The sequence below is a fragment of the Phalacrocorax aristotelis genome, chromosome 6 (genome assembly GCF_949628215.1).
Source record: "Phalacrocorax aristotelis chromosome 6, bGulAri2.1, whole genome shotgun sequence".
NCBI lineage: Eukaryota > Metazoa > Chordata > Aves > Suliformes > Phalacrocoracidae > Phalacrocorax > Phalacrocorax aristotelis.
In genome coordinates, this window is record NC_134281.1 from 32,911,140 (window position 1) to 32,920,562 (window position 9,423).

The 9,423-nt window shown below is 46.6% G+C and overlaps 1 protein-coding gene across 2 annotated transcripts; it reads right to left on the bottom strand.

Moving 5' to 3' along the window:
* Positions 1 to 2,182: 2,182 nt before the first annotated feature.
* RNASEL (ribonuclease L) lies at positions 2,183 to 9,423 on the bottom strand. Of its 2 annotated transcripts, none has more exons than XM_075096964.1 (8): positions 9,281 to 9,423; positions 8,555 to 8,813; positions 6,742 to 8,367; positions 6,293 to 6,381; positions 5,690 to 5,880; positions 5,468 to 5,585; positions 4,565 to 4,686; positions 2,183 to 3,505 (listed from the first exon to the last, which is right to left on the bottom strand). In XM_075096964.1, the coding sequence occupies exons 3-8, from the start codon at positions 8,189 to 8,191 to the stop codon at positions 3,370 to 3,372; spliced, it is 2,106 nt and encodes a 701-aa protein (XP_074953065.1). In that variant the 5' UTR covers positions 8,192 to 8,367; positions 8,555 to 8,813; positions 9,281 to 9,423; the 3' UTR covers positions 2,183 to 3,369. The 2 variants fall into 2 exon arrangements, with proteins under 2 accessions (XP_074953065.1, XP_074953066.1); XM_075096965.1 differs by lacking the exon at positions 9,281 to 9,423 and adding an exon at positions 9,131 to 9,246.

A 9,423-nucleotide genomic window follows, 5' to 3' on the forward strand; every position in this document is an offset into this window, starting at 1 on the left:
AAAAACCAAACAAACCCAAAGTCCAACAACATATCTGTAAGTGAGGCACTTAGAAGTGGCATCAGCTTCCTACAGCCTGGGCTGTGACCAGCTTCTCAAAATTGCCCTTGTGCTGTAACTTGATTTTGCCCCAAAGGCTTTCAGCTCCAAAAGCTAGCTGTATTTTTGTGTGCTTTGCACTAACACTTCAGGCTTTGCAGCCTGAGCCCAGCTGAGCCTCGTCCCTAGAAGGCTTCACAGATATGCCTGAAGCTCAGCACAGCAAAAATGCAGCTAAGAGCTGTCTTCACTCCACTGCTCTGCGGACTTTTTTTTCCCAGCTCAGCACAGGAGACACACTGACTTGGGGCTATCCCTGTGCACACAAGCATGTCCTCAGCACACAAGTGATGGGATGGGGAGCACCTGATCCCATCACATCAGGCTGAGCCAGCTGCCCCTGCAGTCACCCAGCAGGAGCAGGGGAAAAAGGCAGAAGCACAGCAAAAGCACAACATACAGGCATGACAGCAGGGGAATGAAGCATGTAAGGCCAGATCAGCATGGCCTTGGGCACCATGCATGGTCTGTAAACCCGCCTGTACAAGGCAAAGCTCCTCTCAGAAGGGCACTGATGCTGGGAGCCATCAGCACATCAAGCAGCACTAACTCTGGCAGCTGGCTCTGCCCCTGGCTCCCCAGGACACCTTTCCCCCCAGGCTGCAGCATCAGGCACTGCCATACCATTCGGTCCCAATACTGTTCAGCTGTCCTTGCCACTGGTTTTCCATCCTGGCTGGCCCCTTGCTGGATGTTTGCCCATCCTTCCCGACCCTGTAAGGAGAAGAGGCATCCTGGTGTTTTCCACAGAATTGGTCCCAGTACTGCATCCCTGCCTCTTCTAGTGGCCTGACTCTCCATGAGCAATAAGCTTCGCAGATACCATGCATGGATCAAGTTTTTCCGCTGACACCAGCCTGCTGGCACCTCTGGCTTCTCGGAAAGCAGGACACAGCCCTGCAGACCACACCAGCCTTCCCTGGAAATTCTTCCCAGCAGCCTGATTGCCCCAGAGAGACAAGTCACAACCTCCATGGCTTTAATCATTGCACTGGTTTGGACATCTTTGCAGAGACTCTGCTTTCAGGAAGGCCTTTCCACAGCCTTTTAAGGCTGCCAAGCCACAGCTCTTTAACAAAACAGCAGAGTGATGCAAGAAGACGCAAAGGTCAAAGCAAGCTGGAAACGTGACATTTTTACAAGATGCTGAAGGAGCCCAGCCCACAGCCTCACCTTTCCTTGTGCAAGAGCAGAAACGTGCTGCTGCAGCACAGAGCCACTGTGGTCCCCACAGCACCCCTGCTCCCCAGCTGCTGAGACCCAGACATGCATCTCTGGCTGTCCTTCTGCTTTCTGGGCACAAGAAAAAGAACAGCAACAACAGAAACAGCAGGGAGGAAAGGAAAAACTAAAAGTATTGACACAAGAAGAGTCAACATTCTCCTTGTTGCATTTTCTCTAATGGCAACTCATCAACAGTTGCGTAGTCAAGCTTTCTTGTTGTTACATTTATGTATTTTAAAGGGTTCCCAAGACCATCAGAAGGACCTTTGCTCTGAGGCAGGACCACTGATGCAGGCTGGCACACAGACCTCATGAGCCACAAACACATGCGTGGCAGTCTGCAACCCAACTCATGCACGGCAAAGCCTGAGGGTTTGCAGGTATATATACCTATAAGCACACGCAGCTAAACAATGATTCATTCTGGGCAGCAATTTATTTGTAGAGGAGGTAAGTCAAACATCCACTCCTAGAGTTTTACATGTATGCAAAGAGACATGTGCAAACATTGATGCTCGTCTTTGTACTTCAACTCATCCACAAAATCCTCACAATCCTCCCCAAAAACAATGCAAAAAGTCCCACCATTCAGTTCCTTATTTCACTAGAGACAGCTTTCTTCCTAGGTCAGGAAGCCTTCAGTATTTCTCAACATCTTTCCCATCAGATATATGTACGGGCAAGAAGCAATTCATCTGAGCAGTAACAAAGCCATCTACCACTTTACCTAAACAACCAAGAGGCACTTCCACAGAAAGGCCAACAATCCCAGCCTTTTGGGTATTTTATAATGCTGGAGACTGTCTCTTTCTGTGCAGAGGGGATGGGGGACCTCATTCATAAATGAGTGTAGTAAGAATCAGTTTTCCAGGCAAGTTTATTCCAGATTTGGTTCTTCAGAGGTGAACTGAAAGAATAACAATCTTGGTTTGAAAAACATTAAAAACCTTTTCAACAGCTGAAAAATACTTCCATAAGCAACATACAATCATTGTGCAAATTGGAGCATTAGGCAAGAAACAAGCAAGCCTTTGGACAGTCAGACACACATTGCATGCCGCAGGATTTCAGAAGTGGGTTTGTGCCATCCAGCCTCAAATATCAAAGCTCTGAGCTGGCTGCATGTGACAGTTGTATGGGTACCAGCTCTGTGCAAGGGCACCGAGTCTGGCAAGAGGACAGTGATATACCACCAGCAGCACTGTTTTGAAGCCAGGGGGTGCCTGTGCATAGCCCATCTTGCAGATCCAGCCTGCCACAGCAGAGCTTGTCCTTTCCAGGAGGAATTGGTGTCTGCAGCCCCTTTGACATCAGCGACTTTTTTCAGGTGAGTCAGGACTACTCACAGTAGCAGAGTTTTGTGGGATTGTGCTCCTTACATCTGTTCCTCATGGAAACATCTCCTGCGTCCCCCCAGAAGTAGTCCTTCAAGTCCCATCAGGCTGGCTGAGTATGCCTCGACCAGATCAGAGGGATAATGGGCCAAGGGCAACTCTGCAGCCAGACCATTGCCTATGCATCTAATTTTCTGGCTGCTGTGTTTCAAAAACACTGAAAAGAGAGAATCCCTTACTTTCTAGGGATAGGTGAGCAGCTCATCAGTGCAAGCTGTAGGGAATATTGGCACTAGCAGGGAGATAAAGCTTCTTTTCCTTTATCAGAGAGTCCCATGTGGCCTGGCAATGGCTGAGCTCTTCTCCTGCCTGCCAGATGTGTTGGGTATATGGAGGTTGTCCCACAGCTCCCTGCTCTCCATAAGGATCAGGGCCTTGATCTCTACCTCACAGAGACAGGTAAGCCCAGAGGGACAGAGGTAGTCAAGGGAGACCTGGGCTGGCACTCGACATTGTTTCTCTTCAAAGCCTGTGGTTGTCACACCAAACACTTCTGAAGCATCTTTTATTTCTTAGTCTAAGTCTGTGTCCCTCTACATGGTCTCTCCCATCTCCTTGCCCACTTACTTCAACTCTTTTGCAGATGAAGAAATAGGGGATAAAAGAAGGCAGTGATGGTTGGTTCAGACATGGGATATGAGGCAATAACATCCTACAAAGAAGGGTCCTGAATGTCTTCAAAGTGACTGTATTCAGGATTCTGGCGTAAACTGTTACGGACATAAATGGTAAGTGCTGGAAAAAGCTTCAAGAAATACTCAGCATAGTCTCCTATTTTTTTGCTGATCCTGAAAGAGAACAAAACAAAAATGGATTTTTAAAGCTTGCCCAAGGAATCAAGTGTCCAGGATGCCCTGGTTCCTCCCTTGCAGAGAAAAAGCCATTCCAGAGGAATGGTTTCCTAAGAAATCCTTGAACTGCAACTTTTCTATACCATCCCTAAGCTCTTCAATCAGTTTTTTCACTATTCCTCCAGCACCTCCATCTGCCTAATCCCACCTGCGTCTTCACTGAAGAGCAGTGCTGGCCACCAGCCTCAGTGAAACCATCAATAGGAGCTAACACCACCTCTAACCTCACATAAAAGCGCCCCTGACTATAAAGGGTTGGAGACTCTGGCAGCTCTTTAGGAGTGAAGATCGCCTAATGGGATCTTCTAATAGAACTGGTGCTTCCTGATCCGTATTTCAAAGTACTTCAGCACAGTAAACATCAGCACTTTGGAAGTACTAGCAAGGTAGATAAGGAGGCTTTTCAAGTGTGTAAAGGATGATACAAATATTTAAGTGTGATCTAAAAACCTTCCTGGAGTTATGGGAAGAAACACCAGCCTGCAGCAAAAATAATAGCCCAGGACACATTCACAGTGTCCTCTGCTGTAAAGCCATGACCTGCCTCAGCTGTCACAGACTCCTCTCTGCCCCACAGGCTGCTCTGCAAAGGCAAGGGTGCAGAGGAAGCTGCCACCAGTTCTCTGGAGTGGAAAAGTCTGGTTGAGGGTGTTCTGGGAGTGATGTGGGTGATGATCTGGGAGTCAGATTTTTCTTCAAAATCTGAGGACTAATCCTGTGGGCTAACTTCCTTTTCTTACCCTCAGGAATTTTGAGGGCTGACTCCAGACTGCTTGCTGCCGTGATGCACAATCTTTCACACAGTATTGTGCTGCCAGAGGATATAGTCCATGAAAGCTCATGTCATTAGAGCAACTATCTCCCACATCCTGGCTGTTTTCACCCTTCTGGAAAACCATCTGAAGAAGATTTTGCTCTCAAACTCACTGATGCTTGCAGATACCCAGATGCTCCCTTTAATGCAACTGTGGCAGATGCAAGGATGTGAACATGTACCTGACATCTGGGTGTTCATCCAGGTTTCTGATGAGCCTCAGTAGGTCAGTGACATCATTGCTATATTTGAAATGTCTTCCTTCCCTAGGATTTTCCATGATATTCAGAACACAGGTGTCAATCTGAAAAAAAGGACTTAGATTATTCTTTACCTTTCACACATCACAAAAGCAGCACAACTACCTCCACTCAGCACAGCCACTGCCTTTCTGCAAGGACATAATCTTGCATGGATAGATCTTGTGACCCTGAGAAGCATATTTCCCAACGTGAGCAGAAGAGTTCATTCTGCAGGCCATGCACTATACAGACCCCCAAGTCTGCTAAGTGTTTCCTCTCCTGCCTTGCCAAGGCATGGAATTCATGTTAGGACTGTCAACATGGCACAGGACATCTTCGTGCATTCTTGGAGGGCAGGAGGGACTCGGAAGTCTTGATTAAACCGTGCCACTGTTGAGAGGGCCATGCAGATTGCCATACTGAGATCTCAAAAGATGCAACATGTCTTTTCAGGATGCTGCCTGCAAAAGCAGGCCTGGTCTCATTGCTTTTGAGCCAATCTAACAAAACACTTCTGCCAGAAATTTGCTGGTAACGAGGGCCAGAGGTCTTTGTCTTAAGGGGTGACCAGTAAACACCCTTGAAGATTTGCCAGCTAATTCTATAACAACCATCCCCTACTACCACTCCAGTCAACAGAAGCTCCCTTTAGCATCAATGTCTTTAGTCTGGTGTATTTTGACTATGTGGCTTAGATTTAATTGTTTCCCCAGTTATCTGTATTTCCGTGGGGCTACTTTTTTCCAGTTATGGTTTTAAACAGGGCCTGCGAAAAACTCAGGAAAAGCTTCTGCCTGAAAGTCTACCTCAAGCCTCATATCCACCCAAAGAGAAGAGGATTACCTTCTTGGTCCACAACGGGTAAGGAAAACTTTCAGTAGCATTAGGAGCTCGAAAGAGAGCTTTTCGGTTGGAGAGATCTTTGATTTTATTCCATATACTCTTCAGGAACTTGAACCTGCTGTGGAACGAGGAGCTTCGTTAGCTGCAACAAGACACTGCTGTTCCCAGCGCTATAGGCAAATCCCGAACAAAAAGCTTTTCCGTTGTACTACTAGGACTTACGCCTGTTTGCTCCAGAAATAGGGATGTTTGCTCAAACCTTCCAAGCCTCGTTCATCATGAGAGACCAGGCTACTTACAAGGTCCAGAGCCTCCTTATAATCTGAAGAATCAGTAGCCAAATCCTTTGTACTGACTTGCTGAAGGGGTTTCCTACCCCCTGTTAAAACATACAGCACCAGCCTGCTGAGGGCCTGCAAAGAAACACATCACTGCTCATGTGCCAGATGCATGAAACTTCTTATCAAATGGAAGAAGACTGGTATTCCTAAATGAGCAATCTGTATATGTGAACACACACGCACCTATAGGTGTGCAGAAGTATACAAATAAACACAAATACAAACTTAGAAGCTGCGTGCACAAAGACAGAGGAGACAGGCATCATAATCATGCTCACACGTTATCTATGGATATCCCAGCACCAGCCTTGCATCCTAATCACTAGCATCCTTACGGAGCATCTATTGTTATACGGGTGTTCCCAAAGATCAAGGTGTTTTCTAGTTGAGGATGCAGAAAGGCTTCTCTTAGGATTCACAGCAACAGAAAATACCGGAGAGAATCTGAAATTGGAAACCTTACATTGATTCGCAGGGAAGTTACCTCTAAATCTGAGTTTAAAAGTTCTTTTTTGCCTTCAATCAACTTTTTTTTATTATCAAAGTCCGCCAAGTAAATTTTTCCACCTAAATCTGAGGAAATAAGAGAAAATGTTAATAAATAATAGTGGAAAACCTTGATACAGTCTGTCACTGACTACTGGATGGCCCCTTCTTTAGAGAACAAATCTCTAAAGAGATCTTCTGTCGGTTGATCTGTCTGCAAAGCCCTGGAAAGGAGGGCAGATCTAAGGAGACATGTAAAGCTGTTCTGTTTGCTCCTCTGTGGCTGTCTGCAATCATATCTATACTTATTCAAAGAGGAGAGCTAATGCCACAATACCCCATTCTGCATAGAGACATCTGATTTTTTACAGACAGCTATGAAACATCTTTTCTAAACTACAGGTGACAAGAAAGCTAAATGAAAACACTGAGAAAGCAAAAGATCACCTATGAAAAAGTTGCGGGGATGCAGATCCCGGTGAGCAAATCCGAGGGAGTGCAGCTCTCTCACTGCCTGGAAGATCATCCTCAGAGCATCTTTGTAATCCATTTGGTTTTCTGGTTCCTGTAGGTGTTCTTCAAGGTTTTTCTCCCAGAGGGGGAAGCACAAGTACATGTAGCCTCCTGCCTTCTCAAACTGGAAGAGCTTCAGTAGATGTTCACAGTTACCACATTGTTCGAAGAACGCTTTCTCTTTGTCACTCTCTGTACTGCGGCTTATTCTTACTGCTACCTCTGTCCCACCATGGAGCCCCAGGTAGATGCCACCTTGGGAAGTATCCTGAATTCTCTGCTGGATGTATTGAAATGTCTTCAGTTTGCCAATCATAGGGCGATATATTTTATAAAGTTTTTTCAGCTGGTCCCTCCAGCGTTTGCTTTTTGGCTCCCAGTCTGTGAGGGTTTCTGGAACAAACCTGGCATTATACTGACGAAGAAGATGTAGCATGTTATGAGCACGGTTCCTATTTGCAACAGCAATAAGGTTCCCAACATCAGTCCTTGCTCCCTTTTCACACAACAACTTTGCTATATTGCAATCATTTTGCTCTACAGCCACCATCAGTGCTGTGTTGCCCTCCTCATCTGCATCATCAATATCTATTTCACCCTTCTCCAATAAAGCTTTCACCAAATCTGGGCTCCGCATTTCAACAGCTAGGATGAGGGCAGTTTTCCCACATTCATCTTTGCTGTTCACATCAACACCGCAGTCCAGCAGGAAATGGCCTATGGAGACAGCTGAGTCATATCTTTCCTTGGCACAACCCTCCTCGAGGGCATGGATCAAGGCATTTCTACCTTTGTTGTCACAGATGTTCACATCGGCCCTCATCTCTTGGACAAGAGTTTTTACAACCGAGAAATGTCCCTTCTTACAAGCATCCATCAGTGCTGTCCCACCTCCTTTATGCAGTTTCAATTTTTCCTCACTAACCACCCTCCTCAAATTCACATTTGCTCCTTTGCTATACAGGAATTTCAAGGCTTCCTGGTTCCCATACCATGCAGCCTCCATGAAAGCTGTGAAGCCGTTGTCATCGTGGTCATTAATATCTACCCCACGATCAAGGAGGAGCTCCAGTATATTCACGTTTCCCACTATCGCTGCCTCAGTAAATGCAGTGCCACCATTGTCCTTCCTGGCATGTGGACAAGCACCCTTGTCCAGCAGAAGCCAGATGAGGTCCTCATCATCAGCTTGCACGGCGCTCTGCAGTGGTGTCCAGCCACTTTCTGCTTTGGAGTTCACATCTGCCCCCTTCTCCAGCAGCTCCAGCACATCTTTTTTATTATTGTCCCTCAGAGCAGCATTTAACTTGAAGGCAAGGTCTTCTGCTGTCTCCGTGCTGGAAGAGGTAGATGCCTCCTGCTGGCTGCAACCTGTGGGCTCCATGATGGTCAGAGGCAGGGCTCTGTACCTCTGGTGTTCCTCACCTGAGCCCAGGATCCTACTGAAGGATGGAAGAGGTGCAATGCTCAGTGCCTTCGTTGTGGGGGATGCTCTGGGTCTGGCTGATGAAACACACTAGGTAGGATAGACTGCTATTTTAAGGGCTTTGTGGTCTTCACCTAATTAATAAACAGAAAATCTTGTTTTATTAAACTGTGAAACCTCGCCATTTACATCTGATGTCCTGCAGATCTGTGTGAGGGGCAACTAAGGACAGCAACGCCAGTGCCAGCTGAGAGCTAAAGCCAGGCAAGAAGCATGACTTTAGCATTTACCCAGACATACATACCCATCTTGTTCACTTGCCTGGTCTCAGCACTAATCACAGCCCAGGCAGGCATCCTCAGGGCGCTGGGGTGTCTGGGCAAGGCAATGGGGGAGAATCCAGAATGTTCTTGCTATAAATGTTATCTCAGATCTACTACACTTTATGTAGTAAATCAGCCTCCCCCCCCCCAGGTGATGTTTTTAGGTGGAGAATGCAGCAGGCAGTCAAAGATGGCATTCCCCTTCAGTTTTTGATGGCAGCCACACACAGAGTCGTGGGAAGTCCCTGATCCAATACCTGGAATAGACAGAGAGCCAACCTTAAGCCTCCACAGACAATTAGGAGACCCTACCTGCTCAGAAGCCTTTCGTAAGCTTTTCATGACATTAAAAGGTTAATCAGGTAGGACCTGATCTATCTATATCTACATAGTATCTAGAAAAACTGGAGCCCCAGTTCCCATTTCCCTGGCTGCAAAGGCTGGTCAAAGTTACCAGCACTTTCAGGAGTCAACATCTGACAAGCCGAACTGTGAATAAATTATCTAAGCAAATGAGAAAAGAGCAGAGAAGTCTTAAGTTATAAAGCCAAAGTATAAAGTCATATGAATTTACCCTCGGGAAAGCCAAGGACCACTTTAGGATGGTTTCTCCCCCCACTCCCAAGCCGGAAATGAATATCCTTCGCATTGTTTTAGATGCATTTCATTTCCTTGCAGTAACTTCTATGCCTTTTGCCACAGAGAAAAAAAGTTAAAATGTTACTTTCCTGGCTGGAAAAGCAGCACAGCATCCCCGGGGGCACGGTGTGGCTAAAATTCTTCACCCACCACCCCTGTCGGGAAGGCAGAGTTATGGGCAGGGGGAAGGCAGGGTCTGCACACCTTCCTCCTCCTCCACGGAGCAGC